Source organism: Hemibagrus wyckioides, linkage group LG26 (assembly GCF_019097595.1).
Source record: "Hemibagrus wyckioides isolate EC202008001 linkage group LG26, SWU_Hwy_1.0, whole genome shotgun sequence".
In the NCBI taxonomy this organism is placed as follows: Eukaryota; Metazoa; Chordata; class Actinopteri; order Siluriformes; family Bagridae; genus Hemibagrus; species Hemibagrus wyckioides.
The window spans coordinates 19,342,605-19,362,056 of record NC_080735.1 but is presented as its reverse complement, the minus strand read 5'-3'; the positions used below and the strand labels follow the sequence as shown (position 1 = coordinate 19,362,056).

General features: G+C 40.1%; 2 protein-coding genes across 3 annotated transcripts; one reads left to right on the top strand and one right to left on the bottom strand.

Moving 5' to 3' along the window:
* Positions 1 to 217: 217 nt before the first annotated feature.
* On the top strand, positions 218 to 5,290 carry ndufb7 (NADH:ubiquinone oxidoreductase subunit B7). The gene is made up of 3 exons (XM_058380771.1): positions 218 to 499; positions 3,806 to 3,974; positions 5,096 to 5,290. The coding sequence occupies exons 1-3, from the start codon at positions 385 to 387 to the stop codon at positions 5,175 to 5,177; spliced, it is 366 nt and encodes a 121-aa protein (XP_058236754.1). The 5' UTR covers positions 218 to 384; the 3' UTR covers positions 5,178 to 5,290.
* A 339-nt stretch (positions 5,291 to 5,629) lies between these two features.
* tecrb (trans-2,3-enoyl-CoA reductase b) lies at positions 5,630 to 17,539 on the bottom strand. 2 transcript variants are annotated; one of them, XM_058380733.1, is made up of 12 exons: positions 17,441 to 17,539; positions 13,148 to 13,198; positions 12,062 to 12,113; positions 11,147 to 11,191; positions 10,672 to 10,775; positions 9,435 to 9,550; positions 8,433 to 8,538; positions 7,735 to 7,807; positions 7,471 to 7,514; positions 6,997 to 7,054; positions 6,793 to 6,881; positions 5,630 to 6,358 (listed from the first exon to the last, which is right to left on the bottom strand). In XM_058380733.1, exons 1-12 carry the CDS (start codon positions 17,453 to 17,455, stop codon positions 6,185 to 6,187), a joined length of 927 nt encoding a protein of 308 aa, XP_058236716.1. In that variant the 5' UTR covers positions 17,456 to 17,539; the 3' UTR covers positions 5,630 to 6,184. The 2 variants fall into 2 exon arrangements, with proteins under 2 accessions (XP_058236716.1, XP_058236715.1); XM_058380732.1 differs by lacking the exon at positions 17,441 to 17,539 and having other exon boundaries at positions 13,148 to 13,488.
* Between the last annotated feature and the right edge of the window lie 1,913 nt (positions 17,540 to 19,452).

The window sequence follows — 19,452 nt, the reverse complement described above, 5'->3', positions numbered from 1 at the left end:
CACACACTACTACTTCAGTGTCACAGCTTTACAGAGAATTAGTATTTGCTTTTTAAATTGATTCATGTGATTAAGAGCGCCAATACTGATGGAATAAGATCCGGGTTATATATATGTATAAAACTGTTCTGTATGACCAGCACTGAATGGCGTGTCCGGCTAAAACACCCAGTACGGAACTGATGTTGCACTCCGGAATGTATTACACGCCGTGCGAGCCGTTCTGCACGCTTCCTGCGCAAACCGGAAATAAGCAGAGGAGCGGTCCTGGAGGTGACCGAGAGAAGAGTGTGTTTTCTTGACAAAGGAAAGTACTGAGGGGTTTATTTTAATTATCGTGTTTGACCTCGTGAGTGGACGTATTGTCCAGGTTCAGCAGGTTAAATGGGGTCTCACCTGGTGCGGAGCTACATCACGGAGCGGGACGCGACGCCCGACCCGAAAGGCCCGCTTCAACACGACCCGCAGTTCGGGTTCGGCGAGGAACGGAAAGAGAGAGGTGTGTTTCAGATAAACAACAACTAATAACTGCATTATGAGAGGAATAGAACAATCAGTGCGAGTCAGCTCACTTTTACAGCGTCAGTGTAAAGGTTTAGTTTGAGTAGAAATAAGCCTGTTTTTGTTGTACGACGTGTCGTTTAACCTGGGGTTTAATCCCAAATGTCACCCTGTTCCATGTGAAAGTGCACTACGTACAGCCTGGAACCAGCTCTTATACACCCGACCTGCTGCACTGTGCAGCCCACATGGTGCTGTTTTGGATACCGGACCGTTACACGCATATGTGCTTCTTCCCCTAAATGTTACCATGAAGTTGTCTTTGTCACAGTCAAATTCTTTCTTCGCATTTCCCATTCTTGGGAGTTGGGGTCAGAGCACAGGGTCAGCCATGATGCAGTGCCCCTGGAGCTGGGTGGGTCAGGGGCCTTGCCCAAGGGCCCAATGGCGGCAGCCCGGCAGTGCTGGGGCTTGAACTTGATTTTCCGGTCAACAATTCAGAGCCTTAACCACCTGAGCCGCCACTGCCAACGGCAACACAGTTGCACAGGCCATGTCAAGACCAATATGTTTTTGTTTAAAAACGCGTGTTTTCCTATCCGTTTTTGGCGTTCCGTCCTCACCGAGACGCCGTTGTTAGTCAACGAAAACGTATCTTTTTGAAAACGCTGTCCAAAGTGGATGAATTTGAAAACGGCTTTCGAAAACGATGACATGACTTTTTTAGTCATGTGACACATTCATGTGATCGATTCAGCAATTCTAGATGGAGTCTACATTCTCGCTTGCTTTTGCATCTTTATACTCTCCACCTCACTGTCGGTCCATTTAAAAAAAAAAACAAAAAAAAACTCTGTGCTTTTCCATAACGTATTACTGCGACGCTTCAAAGAGCCGGACAGTAAATAAACAGCAGGTGGAAGTGATGCATGTCGAAGCGTCTTAGGTTTTGCTCATGTGCAGGACAGGGACGTGAGCGTTTTCAGACGTTTAAACTTTTGGGAAAGGATTGTAAATGTTCATGTGGAGGCGGAGCGTTTTTAGATGAAAACGCCGTTTTCAAATTTATCCGGATTCGTGTAGACGTAGCCACAGAAAGTCTGTATACTGCAGCATTAAAATTTCTCTTCACTGGAACCCAGAGACTCAGACACTGTTCCAGCATGACAATGAGCCTGTGCACAAAGCAGCTCTATGAAGAGTGTGGAGGTGAAGGTTGGAGAGACTGAGAGTCTGATCTCACTAACGCTCCTCAACATCAGAGTCTGATCTCACTAATGCTCCTCAACATCAGAGTCTGATCTCACCAACGCTCCTCAACATCAGAGTCTGATCTCACTAATGCTCCTCAACATCAGAGTCTGATCTCACTAATGCTCCTCAACATCAGAGTCTGATCTCACTAATGCTCCTCAACATCAGAGTCTGATCTCACTAATGCTCCTCAACATCAGAGTCTGATCTCACTAATGCTCCTCAACATCAGAGTCTGATCTCACTAATGCTCCTCAACATCAGAGTCTGATCTCACTAATGCTCCTCAACATCAGAGTCTGATCTCACTAATGCTCCTCAACATCAGAGTCTGATCTCACTAATGCTCCTCAACATCAGAGTCTGATCTCACTAATGCTCCTCAACATCAGAGTCTGATCTCACTAATGCTCCTCAACATCAGAGTCTGATCTCACTAATGCTCCTCAACATCAGAGTCTGATCTCACTAATGCTCCTCAACATCAGAGTCTGATCTCACCAACGCTCCTCAACATCAGAGTCTGATCTCACTAATGCCTCTGTAGCTGAATGATCACTAATCCCCACAGACACAGTCCAACATCTAGTGGAAAGACTTTAAATAAGACTAAAGTGGAGCTGATTATAGTGGTGAAGAGGGAAGTCTGGAATGAGAGCACGTGTGTGTGAGATGGTCAGGGGTGCACAAACTTTTGATCATATAGAATAGAAGAGATAACTATCAAAGCTAAATTTGGGGTATAAACAACTGGCACTTAATGTTGGTGATGATTCTTGCTGCAAAATAAGCAATTTTTGCACTTTTATTCAAAATCTTAGTATATTTTCTGTTCAAAATAAGTGCTTTATGCAGTTATCCTTCAGTCATGTAGCAGCAGCCTAGTGCATGAAATCCTACAGACACAGGTCAAGAGCTTCAGTTGTTAATGTTCACATCATACATCCGAATGAAGAAACAAATCTGATCTCTGTAACTTTAACTATGACATGGTTGTTATGTGTACTGTATTATTTATTCATTTGAAACCATGAGCTTTATTTTCCCCCTCAGTACCCTACAGAAACACCAAACCTTTACACTATAATAGTTATTAATCATTTTAACAGCATCTCCCGTGTTATTAAAGCTGCCATCAGTTACTTTTAAACAGTTTATTTTTATTTATTTTGACAAGTGACCAGGCAGTTAGAACTGCAGTAACTATGAATAATGTAAAATCTAAATAATAAACTAACATTGAAAACAGTAGAGACAGATAATAATCTGTCAGTCATTTTTAAAATATAATTAGTATTGGTCTTCCTGGTTATATGCCATAGAAAAATATTTGATTGGCATCGCAAAAAAAGAAATTCAACAACAACAAAAAATTAAAATCATCATTTTGGACAAAAACGTCTGTGTATGTACACCAACCAGGCATAACATTATGACCACCTGCCTAATATTGTGTTGGTCCCCCTTTTGCTGACCCGTCCTGCACTGTGTATTCGGACCCCTTTCTATCAGAACCAGCATTAACTTCTTCAGTAATCTGAACAACAGTAGCTCATCCGTTGGATCGGATCACACGGGCCAGCCTTCTCTCCCCACGTGCATCAATGAGCCTTGACCGCCCATGACCCTGTCACCGGTTCACCACTGTTCCTTCCTTGGACCACTTTTGATAGACACTGACCACTGCAAACCGGGAACACCCCACAAGAGCTGCAGTATTGGAGATGCTCTGATCCAGTGGTCTAGCCATCACAATTTGGTCCTTTTGGTCAAACTCACTCAAATCCTTACGCTTGTCCATTTTTCCTGCTTCTAACATCAACTTTGAGAACAAAATGTTGACTTGCTGCCTAATATATCCCACCCACTAACAGGTGCCATGATGAGGAGATACTGTCTTATTCACTTCACCTCTCACTGCTCAGTGTTATACCTGATCGGTGTATATGTGTGTGTAGCAGAAAATCAGTGCTGACCAACACACACACACACACCTGAGATTTTCCACTCTGCTGTATATAATTCCAGGTGTGTTTTGTGATTTCTATAGTGCCGGTAGCCACGCAGGAGCACATGAACTTGGCCATGTTGCCGCTGGAGCAGCGAGATTACTGCGCTCACTACCTGATCAAGCTGATGAAGTGTAAGAGAGACAACTTCCCCAACTTCCTGGCCTGTAAGCATGAGAGACACGACTGGGATTACTGCGAAAACCAGGAGTAAGTTATTTTTTCCACTTCTGTGCAGCTTTTAATGGTTGTTGCTTAGAAATCCACAGCACTGTTGGATCCTCAGGTCTGACTGGGCAGAGGATGTTGATTAATTTTCAGTAACAGCAGCCCATTCACAGTGACTTATTAATAATAATAATAATAATAATAAAGAGATTGAAAATGAAAATTAAAAAAATTCTTAGCATTGGTGAAGTTTTGTGTAAGGAGTTATTTATATAATATGTAAAGGAACGAGTCTCCAGTTTCAGTGTTTTGTAACATTCATAGGTAAAGTTGTAAGAATTTAAGAATTATAATGTGTTAAGGTTTACACGTTTATGGTGTCTTGGTAACATGTCAAAAAAAGATGAAGGAGAAGGAACGTGTTTATAGTATCTGATAGTGAGATGTGAATGTCTTCTCTTAAAAAAAAAAAAAATGCTTCAAGGAATATAATCAAATTCCGAGTGATGAGAGTAGTTCGATTATTTTACTATTTAACAGCACGACTTGCGATTTGTTCCTGACATAAATCCTCTCAGCAGGTGGGTCGACTTGGCCAAAATGCTAAGTCATGATTGTTTAGATTTAATATTTATCTAAATTTCTGTATCTGATAACGGTCACGGTGAAGGTCTATGATATTACGTGGTTGCTCAGTGCAGCAGAATTTGATTTCTGGGTAGATTTGCAGGAAAATCTCTTGACATCTTTCTCCTTTTCCTTAACACAGGCATTGTTTTGTTGGACAAATGGAGCCCAAATATGAGCTGAATATTCAAACATTCAAACCCTCTTTTAACCCAAAACAGACTTAAAATTCTACCTGCATGATTCATTTTCTATAAAATTGATAGTCATACAGTATATATCACATGGATGCTGCTTTTCTTACTGGATAAACATCAGGGCTTTAACCTGAAAGCAATCTTAGACCCTGACTACAGAGCATTTTTGGTAAATCTGCCAAATTCTACAACTATATTGATGAAGATCCAAAATTATAGTCCAGCTCTAGGCACAACTGTAACCTGTAGTGTATTTTTTCCCCCCTTTTTTTATGCATCCCGTCATTGTTAGCTCTGCTAATCTGTTTTCTTTGACTCTCCTGTCCTTCCCGTCTGCAGTTACGTGATGAGGATGAAGGAGTACGAGCGAGAGAGACGGCTGAACCTGAGGAAGAAGAGGATCGAAGCGCAGGCGGCGTAGTCGTCCATCTTCACCTCTCCATCTCAACCATCTGTCCTCTTGTGTATGGTGTCTTTCCCTCTGTAAATACCAACCTGCTCTCGACAATAAAGAGCACCTTTATCCTGCTTAAAGGCTTGGGATTCATGTGTGATTATTATAATGAAACATACAGACCGTTTCCAGACGTTCGTAAAGTTCCATTAAATAGCAGAATAAGTCTGTAAGAAAACCTAATCTATCATCTGATTTATGCCTAAGGTAAAGCTCCACCTTTGAACCTCAGGCCAAATCTCCTTTATGAATCTGTGTAGGCTACAGAAAGAGTCGTCTCACGATGTCGTAGCGCCAGCATCAAACTAAAAACACCAAACCTACATAAGCAGTCTGGCTGGTTAAAAAACATTTTTTCTGTATTAACAGAAAAACGTAATTAATCCCTCTGGTTTGAATGCATGACACAAACACCATAGCAGAATTACTTAGTGTGTATTTCGAATGTAAACATTAGCAACGGTAAACAATCAACATGAATTCATCAAGAGCGCTGATATTCAAAATTCGTGCCGTGTCATAAAATGGTTCACATCTTTATTTGATTAATATACATGTCTAAATACTGCGTTACTAATTTGAACTGGAAAAAAAACGACATGTTTTAGTTTACAGTGTTAAACATTACAGTATCTTAGGAAACACAGATTACTTGATTAGCTACTGTCTAGATTACGGTCATCTGAGTGATCCAGAAGCTGCAGAATGGTCAAGTCCAGAATCTCACCATCAGCCCTTTGCCTGTTCTCTCAGACACACACTGGACACCTGGACAGGTTTAATCATTTCTGATCAGGCCAAACAGATCACGCTAATAAAACTGTCAGTGCTGTGAATACAGCCTCTGATGAAGGGTTTTGGTAGCATGGCGCGTGGTGTACTGAGAACCAGGAAGGACGTATGGTCTTTCCGAAGGTGATTAGTTCAGTTGGGGTGATGCCAGGAAGTGGGTGTGGCTTGTCAGCAGGCTGCTTCTACAGGATGAACGGCAGGATGGGGGAACGCAGAGGTGGGTAGTCGCGGAACTCTTTCAGGTAGCTGCGGTGTTTTCCTTTAGCCCACACGGTCATCTGGATGAAGCCCACCAGTGTGAAGAAGGCCACTGGCAGGCACTGAGTCATCAGGGTGAAGCCCAGCCATGAGCCCAACTACACACACACACACACACATTATTAAACCTTTATTTCATTTAATATGAGCTTCTATTACTAACAACAATCACAGGAAGCTGCATGGTTAGTGAGCTACATCTAATAAACAGTGTAAAGTATAATCGCTGCTTTGGTGAAGTTTTCTACAAAGAGATTTTTATTTTCCATGTATGGAAGGAGTCTCCAGTGTCAGTCCTTGAGCTAAAGCTGTAGCTACGTTTCTGCTTTTACAGTTTTGTGGAAACACAACAATCTTTATTTATTTATTTTTTTAAAATTAAGTCAAGAGACTGAACACTGATCTGTGTTCCTGCTTGGAAATACCGAGTGATTTATGGTGATAGTTTCTTCCATATGGACATTAACTCCACGAGTGCTGTATTTAGTACGAGGCAAAATTAGCATTGAGAGAGAGAAAGACAGACACTCACCTCGTATGTGTAGTTGGGGCAGGACACGAGCAGAAAGATCCAGGTAAAGGGGTTCTTAGTTGGGTACGGGATCTTCCTAGTTTTAGATCCTGAGAAACGAAAGGATTTATTTATATATCTATAACAAAAATGCCAGCAGTCAAGAGAACACTAAATGTAAAATCTATGTCTTTGATGTTTACAGGTGAGGGAGTGACGCTTTACCTGGTGGTCGGAGATTTCTCAGTGCGATATGGATCGAGAAGTTTCCAATCTGGCAGAACTGCAGAAACAGAAAAGTGTTTTAAAAATAAATAAATTAATGAAAATATCTAGAACAGACTTCATTTGAAATCAATGTACTGTACAGGTCCAGTCGTGCCTAAGGTACGAGTACGTTCTTAAGTTTTCTATCATATTAGCTTGTGTTTAACTATAAACATTACTGGAGACCAGTATAATAATATCCGGATAAGTTTAGCTCATGTTCGGTAACTGGGCGATTATTAGCAATAAAAATGATGTACATTTATAACCTCTCTGAACTCTTGTCCGGTTAAATCATGTTATTTATCCAAGTCTGTCAGCTTACCTTGGGCATGTTTTGTATGAATGTATGAGTGTAAAAAAAGTAAGTTTATGTTATGCTGTCTGGCTAAAGCAAGTCTGAAAAATCCTTTCAGAAATCCTGTCACTTACCAGGAAAATAATCAGGGCCGCTTTCACCTGCTGCTCTCCGTAGGCTGAAACACGAGCACAATATCAGAAAATCAGAACGATAAAGAACGCAAACTGAAACTGAGCTTGGAATTTTAGACATTCTGACATTTTCGGTGGGCGACGTAACTACAACATTCTGTTCAAACCAAGCAAAATCGCAGTTGGAAACTTAACTATGAGCACTTTGGGTTGGAAATGCACTTCTGCTCAGTATGTAAAGTGTGTTAATTAGTATTTGCTCACTCGGTGGTGTGTATAGCGGGTGGTTGATGTAGTAAGCCATCCACGCTGCGAATCCCCAGTAGTACGTACAGTTCTGGAAAACACACACTGAGTTTGTCAATAACACGTTTAATCATTCCATCGACCCCCACACAAGCTGTTCTTTAACCTACATAACATAATATAGTGTTTTAAGCAAATATCAGTTAAATAAAAGCAAGCGAAACTAGAAAGGTAACAATGATAACTGAACTAACTAGCTGGGTGACAGCACAGTGTTGTGTGTAGCTAGTGTAAAAGATGTTAACTAACCTAACCTACTGAACTAAGGAGGAAAGTTTTCTAGTCACAAAAAATTTAATTAGCATCTGAGGTTTGCTTTGACGGATGTAACCCAATCTACATGAATGGTTTAATGTGCAAGTCCATAGACAGCAAAAAAAACAAGAACAAGATCAGCTCATATTTGTCTTATTTTTCTCCACGCAGTCCAGTGGCTTTACTTTAAATCTCTCTTGAGAACATCATGTAATGTTTTTTCTTCTTATACCACAAGAAAGTCCTAATGATGTTAGAGCAAGAGAATGTTACGGTTTTTAATTTAATAATGAACGGCATCTCATACTTTTTATCCATTCATAGGGTTTAAAACAGACACAGCTTGCCAAGTGGAAACGCCTCCGTCTTGGAGGAGTGTGTGTGTGTGTGTGTGTGTTCACCTTAAAGATATTGCGTAGAGGCATCGTCCCGTGAGAAAAGCGGTGGACGAACAGCGTCTCTAGCAGCCTCTTGACATAGTGGAAGGAGTGGCACATACACGCCAAGCTACAGCACAGGAGAACTGCATTACCCATCAGCCCTTTAGCTTTTAGAATATTATTGCAACACTGGCTAGTTAGTCTACACACACACAAACACACACACACACACAAACACACACCCACACACACACAGTATCTGTATCTAAGTCCTCACGTAAAAATAAATTCTAAAAAGTGTCAGTTTAAGAAAGTTTAGAATAGGAAGTTCCGGGTTTGAACACAGGGTGTCGCTAACACACACACACACACACACACACACACACACACACACACACACACACAAACACACACCCACACACACACAGTATCTGTATCTAAGTCCTCACGTAAAAATAAATTCTAAAAAGTGTCAGTTTAAGAAAGTTTAGAATAGGAAGTTCCGGGTTTGAACACAGGGTGTCGCTAACACACACACACACACACACACAAACACACTCAAAATCCAGAAGGAACTCAGCTCTTCATTTCAAGGTGACAGTGTGTAATAACAGTTTATGAAACAAAATTCTTGACTTTCAACAGATTTTATATAAAAAATTTTCCAAATAAGTGTGAGGGAAATAATATTTAAAAAAATAATATCAAAAAGTATTTCATGTTTCATCTTATTTGATCTTCAGTGACAATGAGGTTAATTCTGTAGACCTGTAGTAGTGTGCGCCTGTGTGTGTGTGTGTGTGTGTGTGTGTGTGTGTGCGCCAGTGTTGCTCTGCTGTATCAAGCAGACATAAGAGCCAGTTTATAACCTGCCTATGAAGCCTCCTACTTTAATACAGCAGTGAGAGTGAAGAAGTCCTGCTGTATTTGTATTTTTTTTTATTACAAAAAGCCTCAGATTTATTTACAAATCTGTTCTGTATAAGGAAGGTTTAAGAAAAATATCTGTAAAGCATCACTCACTGTACGACCCAGTGCTTGCTCGTGGTGAAGTCATATTTAGGCGGGTAAATAAACGGCACACGGAAATAAAACAGCAGGTAGATGATGAGCGGGCCGGCGTATTCCGTCAGAAACACCTGAGAGAATAAAAAAAATAAATCAGATAGTGTGGAAACATCATTTTGTGGTAAGAGAATATTCTACAGGAATAATTTACATTTCTGTCAAAACCAATATATGTATTGTAAAACTTTTGAATATATTAATACAATACTTAAGGTGGTTTTTTTTGCCTGGAATTAAGAACACAGCTAAGAACATGTTAAATTTAATGAGTGGAAATAATCACACAGGTAAATATTCAATGTATTGTACACAACAAACAACTGAACCTCAGAGAGCAATTGCAGAAGAGGTCATTTTAGCTTAACTAACAAGATAGCTGGCTATATGTTGGCACAATGCTAGGTTTTTAGAAAGCTAGATAAATCATTAAACTATTTCATTGATTTTTTAAGTTCAAAAAAGGCTAAAGGAATGCAAAAGCTGAGTTTGGAAAAAGACAGAAAATAAACTGTGGCTGAATGATGTGGTTTAGAAGAAGAAAAAAAAAGAAATTCTAAGAAGCTAATCATTTTACAAGACGACGATCCAAAACAAAATCATTTGACTGTAAAGTACGTGAGATGTAACTTAAGCTCCGCCTTTAGTGACCTGTGGAAATTCGTCACCCAGTGAAATCGGGACGTGCAAATAGTGTGGTGTTGTGTGAGCATGTGTCAGTAATAATCAAACTCTCTCACTCATACACACACACACTAAAATCTTGTGAGTTATTGTAGCTGTGTTGAACTGGTATTAATAAACCCCCTCAATATAGCACCACTTAATCCTCACACTCTCTCAGCTATGGAGCATCCAGTCTGTGGTGCAGTGTCTTATCTGTGTTTTGGTAGAACGAAACACAAACACTGTGACCCAACAAACTTTCCAGAGCAAGACGTAGTGAGTAAAGTTAAAGTGTATAGCGTGTAATATAGTGAATAATGTTTATGCTGAAAGAGCATTGTCATTGGTGGGTAAACATAATTGGCTGTTTGCCATGTCAATCAAGCTGTCTCTTCTTGTACAAGTAGGCGGTTTCTGCTCACATTTCAATTGACGTTATACACCTCATCTACCTCATAGGAGTAAGTGAGTATGGAAATGTGTAAGATAAGATAGTGTGTGTGTGTGTGTGTGTGTGTGTGTGTGTTACCGTGACCCAGCTGATCTGGGCTCCCAGGTCTCTGAAGTAGAAGGTTGCCGTGGTTCCCACAGGCAAGTGCTGCAACACGTCTTCATCCTTCAGAGATTTCCCCTCTGGATAAACAATCCCACAATGCATCAGTACACCTTACACACACACACACACACACATGTACTCACACACAAAGCCTAGTGTGATTGTGTCTATCGATATGATCTATAATAATATGCAGTGGTAATAAACAGTCGAGTATTTCTAGGTTCCATGTCAGTTTCACCTCCACCAGGTTTTCAGAATTCCAAATGTTTAAAAACACAACACTAAATTGATATAAGTGGAAGAACACCTTCCAGACAGTGTGTTTAAAGCGAGGTTCCATAACGCACACTCTAGCACGGATTATTTCTGTATATCCACACAGTTATTGGAAAAAGAAAGCGTCAATATCTGGACAGATCTGTCTAACAGTAATGAAATTACTCACTGGGGTCGAGACGAATAGACTGTCTGGCAGGATAAAACTGTGGGTCTGTAACAAAAACACACAGAAACATAATAAGAAAGTCCACCAACCAACCAGCTGATCATTCTTTTGATAGCTTAACATACTGCTTGGCATAAAAATACCAGATTTATTGCATGCTATACAGTGAAGTTATACAGTGAACCCATGCAATTCAAATGTGCAAAGAAATCAGACCATAGATGTCCATGCAGGACGTTATGTGTAATAATGTGAAATGTGAAAAGTATTGAACACATGAAGAAAGGGAGGTGCAAAAAGGCATGGAAAGCCAAGACCCCAGCTGAAATCAATCAGTAATTAGAAAGCAGTCCTGCCCGCTGGTCAGTGCAAATTAATATCAGCTGCTTCAATCCCAACTGATGGTCTACCTTATTGTTGCAAAGCATACTGATGGCATTGGAATTTCATGTCAATAGCACCTTTAGAAATATTTAGTTACTGAGAAAAATTGTGACGCGTTCAATACTTATTTTACCCGCTGTATGACCCACTGGAAAGCAGACTAGCTAACCAGCCAGCTAACTGTAATATACGATAATACATGACAATACATTTATACTATACATGTTCGGCTAATATATTCTACCCACTGGCTGATTTTATCAATCTAGCTACATTTTAAAGTACTTTGAAATATGCTAATGGAAACGAAAGAAAAGCAAGGAAAAAAAACAAAAAAATAAAACGTGGACAAACTACACTGAACTGATTTACCCAAATGATTCTTTTAAACATTTACTTATGTAAATGTAATAATCAAATGTGAAGAAAAATCTACGATGTGTAAAACCTTAACAGTTATCACAGAGTGAATCTGAAGTCGACAGTGGAATTAGTTCTTAGCACTGAGCTATTAGCAGGTTGTTTACTCACGGCTCTTATGGAACATCGACTTGATCTCTCCAATAGTTGCATTTGGCTCCACCTGTTCATCATGAACACACACAGATCAACACTCCACTCTACACACTCTATCTGTGTGTGTGTGTGTGTGTGTAAGATTACTGTACATGTACGTGTGTGACAAATTAGCAGTATATTTAGCCGCCATCCCTGGTGTTCCCACATGGTGGGTGTTTGGAACAGCTGACATTCTTAGACACAAAACACACCAGGCGCTGCACATGTCCTAAAAGTGTAACATCCGTGTCATGGCACTCGAGCTGGAATCTACACCATCCCTTATGAATCCTGTTTGCTCAAGTACACTATAAACACATGCTAGTGTGTGGTAGCTGTGCAGTGTGACCACACCAAAGTGGTACTGCCACAGCTGAAACACTTGCACACACACATGTACAGTAAAGAGATTCTGGACGTTATCAGTGGACACTAAGAATATCAAAATTCTCCACACACTACACAACCTGTCACCTGGTGGCATGCCTGACAAAAAGGACATGATCCCAGAATCCCACTTTTTTTTCCTGCACTATAAAAAGTACATTTCCAATCAAAAGTTTGCAATCACTGTAGAGAAATTTAAAATTACGTTTAAGAAGTTTGGAAACGTAAAAAGTTAAAAAGGTTGGAGTTACTGATCAAAAGACTGGTGTCTCTGTTCAGAAGTCTGGAGTCACTGTTTGGAGACACTTGATATATGACAAAATGACAGATGTCAACACGGAGACTCCCAGTCATCATGACTTTTGACCTTTCATTAAACTTTCTTCATTAACCCTGACAGCGTGTCGAGGCTCCTGGCTGCTGCAGAGACCACAGGATCATGGCACCACATGACGAAGAGCACCAGACGTTCCTCAAAACCCACGTTAGCAAGCTATAGATAGCACAGAGCCCCAAAAGTAGCTGTGCTATATTTAACTGAGAGAACATGCACTGCTACACGCTGAGCTGCCTGGTTGTTGGGTCAGTATTAACATTGCAAGCTGAATAATTAGGAATAATTTTAATGTTCTTGAATATATAAAAATAAAATCATATTAAACTTGCCCTTACCTTGTCCAAGAAGCAGAGCTTGTCCTTGGTCTTGGCATCCAAAATCTCCACCTCGAAAAAGACAACAGCTTTTTTAGTTTTTTTGGTGGGTTTGCGTTTGGCTGGCGCAGCCCCCAGAAGGCCTGTGGCCATGGGGTCATTCCCAGGCAGTTTGGGTCGAGTGGCCTCTAACGCCAAAGTGTCCATTCTGTCGCTCTCTGTTTTTGTCTGCTGTCCTATTTCTTTGTGTTTTCTATCTCCCTGCCAAATGAAATCTGTCTGTCTGTCTCTATCTCTCCCCTGCAGCCATTCCCTCTCTCATGCACACCCTCTAAATGGAGAGCTGAGAAAATCCCTGTCTCTCCCCCAATGCCATCCCTCCTCCACCCTGCCCTCTCTTTCCCTCTAAAAAGAGAGCCAGCCAGTTGGGGGAATCTCTCTGACTCCACCCTTCTGTCCTCCTCTCCCCCTACCTCATTGGGGTACTGGCTTTATTCCACCAACCCCAGTTCAAACCCCATAACCAGTCACAACCTGCAAATTAGTGCTTGTTGATATAACAATATGATGATATTAATATCACCAGAGATAACAACATGTTTCTCTAAGAGTATTGTTCGGTATATTTGGGAGTTCTCTGACAGGGCTACGGTATATTTGGGAGTTCTCTGACAGGGCTAACGAACAAACCTAATGAACTCCATCTCAATTATTGGTAAAAGTTTTACTGCATTAAGTAATTTCACTATCATAAGATTCTACACCACTGACCAACTCCATTACTACTCGCAGTATCACATAGCTGGAATCTTTTTCAACTTACCATTTGATCAAACAAACATTACAAACACTTTTGGAAATGTAAAATATATTTTAAATATGTAGCACTTCTGTTTTGATCTCAGTCAGTAATCCTGAGTGAATATAAATATCAACAAATATTGTGTACACTCTCTGCCTCTCTTAAAGGTTCTTCATGGTACTCAGAACAGACAGTTTACCCACGAGTACAATTTTTTCCCAAGGAGAACCCTTTATTGGTTAGTAAGTTAATAAACCTTAATTGTCCACTAAACACTTAGAGAACTGGCACTTTAATTACTGAGCAAGCTGTTTATTGACGCAAATCCCAAAAAAACCCTCACCCTTTTCATTTCTATTGAGTCACAAGCAAAAGCTTCCCAAACTCCAAGTCGAAGCTCACCTTGATAAAGTCAGCACAATGAGAATGCAACCACAAATGTGTCTTCCACATCCTACGTCCTTTCCCCTTCAGTGAATAAACTTTTATCAGGGGTGGATTTTATTTGTGTTTAAGGGCCATTTTTGGTGGAGAAAAAAAAAATAAAATAAAAAAGGATTTTAAAAAACAGGTCTTAGATAGTTAATGTATTTTCTATAGAAATGCTCTGTCATCTGTGTAACTACAATTTTATTATATTTGTTTGACGTGATGTTAATATGATACAGACTTTTTAAAGCACAGGTTAACACTGGTTTGGATTCAGCAAGCTAGTGAATTAAAATCCTCTGTAATATAGATTTGATTTGATTCATGAAATAAATCTGTACTGCAATCACCGGAGATATTTGTGATGCCTGGCCATATAAAGCTGAAGACCCTGTTGCTTTATGACTCTAGATAAGTTTACCATGTGTGAAAATATGACAGTATGGCAGTATGGTGCTTAATGCTCTCTCTCTCCCTCTCCCTTACACACACACACACACACACACATCTAGAGAGCTAATGTGAAAAATGCCCTTGCCCCTACTCCCCCCTTATAAATGCAACTAGTGCTAATTATAACCTGCCTACCGGCAATGAAACACACACACACACACACACACACAGACACACACATACAGACACACACACATACAGACACACACAGACACACACATACAGACACACACACACAGACACACACAGACACACACAGACACACACACACAGACACACACAGACAGACACACACACACACACAGACACACACACAGACACACACATACAGACACACACAGACACACACACACAGACACACACAGACACACACATACAGACACACACATACAGACACACACACACAGACACACACAGACACACACATACAGACACACACAGACACACACATACAGACACACACAGACAGACACACACACACAGACACACACAGACACAAACATACAGACACACACATACAGACACGCACAGACACACACAGACACACACACACATACAGACACACACAGACACACACATACAGACACACACAGACACACACATACAGACACACACAGACACACACATACAGACACACACATACAGACACACACAGACACACACAGACACACACACACATACAGACACACACATACAGACACACACAGACACACACATACAGACACACACATACAGACACGCACAGACACACACAGACACACACATACAGACACACACATACAGACACGCACAGACACACACAGACACACATACAGACACACACACATACAGACACACACAGACACACACATACAGACACACACATACAGACACACACATACAGACACGCACAGACACACACAGACACACATACAGACACACACAGACACACATACAGACACACACAGACACACACACACATACAGACACACACAGACACACATACAGACACACACAGACAGTTATACTGAGTGTTATACAAGGCTGCACATTTATACTGGTTGTTAATCATTACAATATAATCATCACTAATCACTAAGCATGATGTGTAATTATCCTGTCTGATATCAGCTAATCTACCTTTCTACAAGTTACTCTACTGATTCTACTCATTTTTCTGGTTAAAGTCAATATTCCTGAATCACAATCACTTTCTTTTTTCGTATTGTTCGCAAACTTACATAGTGATCTGTATATTGTGTATCTTTAAAATGCTTCATGCCCACTCTTAACTAGTATGAAACAATTCAGTTTAATTTAATTTCTTTGTATAGTGCTTTTAACAATGGACATGGTCTCAAAGCAGCTTTACAAAAGAATAAAAACATAGGGAAAAAAATTTTATCCCTAACATTTACCCCTAATAAGCAAGCCTGAGGTGACAGTGGTGAGGAAAAACTCCCTGAGATGACAATAACACTGAAAAACTGCCTTTAATACACACGAATCTAGTGAGAGTAAAGTAACACAGGTTAAATCTGAATCAGTGATTGAGAGGGTTTTAATCTGGCACACAATCCCCTTACCAGGTCAATTAATCAGGTTATAATCTTGATCACAATATTTGGCATTCCAAAATAATAAACCAATTATAATAATAATAATGAACTTCAACTACGTGATATAAAATATGCAATACTGTATTCTATTAAATCACCTTTAGGTCTGGGGAATCCAGTCTAACACCAGAGTCTGTAGAGTATTAGATTAGAATCAACCCACATTAAATTTCTTTCCTGGATTTTCCATTCAATTCTTTGCATGGGTGAAAGTTCAGTTGTTGTTTTTTTTTGTTTGGAATGTGACCAGTTTTGCCTGTTCGCTTGGTCAAAAATCTCGGCTTCGACTGCACTTTATTTCTGAGTGACTCTGTGGCGCCACCAGGTGGTTACTTTGCGTTAAAGCACATCTATAGAAACATTTCATTCAAAAAAAACATGTCGTCTAAATGGTTTATATGGCTGATATCCGGTTCATGGATTGTGTCTATGAACCCAGTCGTTTAAAGTTAAACTGGTTTGATGTGACAAGTTTATTTATGTCATGCATATATAAATATATATATATATATATATATATATAAAAAAAAAACATTAATGGTCAACTTCCGGGAGTCTGACAGCAGCAGCATGGTCGCTAGGTGCAATAGAAAAAAATCAACTGCTGTGGTCCATAGACTCGTTTACTAGCATGTAATTACTAATGCTCCAGAACCATGTCGCGTTTTAAAGGCTGTAAATAACTGGTATGTTGTTTAGCCTAATATAAGTGTGAGCTATATATGAACCTGCCATACCATAAACGCCCTATGGGTGTTAGAGCGTAATAAAGACGAAATGCAACATTATAACGCGACATGAAACACTGCTCACATCACCGTGATTCTCTACAGCTATAAAGCCTCTGCAATGACTTATTAATGCGCGATTATTGTCCAGTCAATCCACTGGAATCTAATCTCCCCTTCACCTTCTGCCCTGCGTCGCAAAATAACGAAATAAAAATGAGCTTCATTAACAGAACGCGCATGAGCATCATTTAAAAACGAAACTAATGTTACCCAGTCTGATCATCTTCAGAAACGATCTTACCTCGTAATGCTTCATTTTGTCTGCAGTTTAAACTCGTTGTCATCCGATATAACTGACAGACGCAACATCCAATCAGAGCGCTCGACCAACATAGCGCGGGCCAATGAAAACCAAGCTTGTCGTCGTTCTTAACGGAAGTTGTGTAGGATTAGAGGCAGGTCGACCGTTGGACAAAGAAACGCATTGGGCACGCCCACTTTTGCCCTCCTGTCCACATGAAATCGCACCTTATTCTCGCCCACTATACAGTGCACTTATTAGTCGTGTTTTTTTCTTGTACTCATGTAAACAAACTTTCATAATTTTCTAAATTCCACAATGCATTGTATAGGGTTGGTGTCCCTAGAGGGTGCAGAATACCCAGAATGCACTTTGCTGTGTGTAGGGAGTAGGGCAGGATATAGAGCAAAGGGCAAGTGCCATTAGTGCATTGTCGCTGTGATTAATAAAATATTTATATTATTAAGGCAACAACAAAAAATATTGATCATTGTTGAAGCTGTGTTTCGTCACATAAATAGCCACATTAATTTGTATTCATATTGTCCTTTAATTATTCCAGTGGTGTCACTTTTTAATAACCTTTGAATTATTTCGGGGCAGCACTGTTGCTTCACAGCAAGAAGGGCCTGGGTTCGAATCCCGGGTTGGAACAGGTTGGAACAGGCAGGGGCCTTTCTGTGTGGAGTTTGCATGTTCTCTCAGGAGTAAACCTGCATGGGTTTGACTTGCGTGGTCTAATGTGTGCTAGGATAGGCTCCAGCAGACCCCTGTTACCCTAATAAGGAACAAAGCGGGTATAGAAAATGGATGGATTATTTGGGCTGTTTTACTTTTTACTGTATTTGTGAAATCCTTGTTGTGGTGTGCTCGGATATTGTTGTCCCCTCCACTCCCACTATTATATATTTGTGGGTCATTACGGAGTCAGTTCACGAACCACATAATAGCAGTGTGAGAGGCATCTGGACAAATCAGAGCCATGAATCTCCTCTGTTGAGCTCCACGTCCCATACCAGCTCCCAGTGTGACCACTCGTTCTTTCCGGACCTGCCTGATCCATCCAGACGCTCCACCTCTGGTTGGACTCTCGTTGTTTGGTGGGGCTCACTGCTGCTGTGGATAGATCTCAGTGGACAGACTGTGACCCAGTGCTGTGGATAGAACCACTTGGAGACCATCAAGCCACCTTCGAACTGCTGTTGCATCAGTCAACTTTTGGCAAGAAGGAATTAATAATGAATTCAGTAATGAACTCAGAAAGTACACTGGTCTGTTAGTTCCTCAAGAACTTGTGGTTTCTGTTGTAGAAACGACATGATTTACATTATTTCCTGTCCAGAGTCACCCAAATGAGGATGAGGTTCCCTTCTGAGTCTGGTTCCTCTCTAGGTTTCTTCCTCAGATCATCTTAGGGAGATTTTCCTCACCACCATCGCCTCAGGCTTATCATTAGAGATAAAATAGTAACTTTAAACATTATATTTCTTTTCTATGTTTCTATACTTCTGTAAAACTGCTTTGAGACAATGTCCATTGCTAAAAGAACTATACAAATAAACTGAATTGGAAATTGAATCATTAGAAATATGTTTAAACATGAGTTGTAAACAAATGTTGTCACATGACCAATGTATTGTAACCTGCAAATCTTCTTTTGATGTGGCATCTCTTGATTTGTGCCTTATCTTATTTTCAAACTTAAAAGATAAAACTTTATTCGTCCCACAGTGGGGAAATTTCCATGTTATAGCAGCAAGAAGAAAACATCTATATAAATACAGAAGAAAATAACAACAATAGTAACGTCACAATCAAACAAACAATTATCATTATTATAATTATTATAATAATAATAATAATAATTATTATTATTATTATTATTGTGTCAATATTGTGGTACTGTATTAAAGTCAGGGCAGCACGGTGGCTTAGTGGTCAGCACTGTTGCCTCACATTAAGAAGGTCCTGGGTTTGAGTCCTGGGCTTGAACAGGGCAGGGGCCTTTCTGT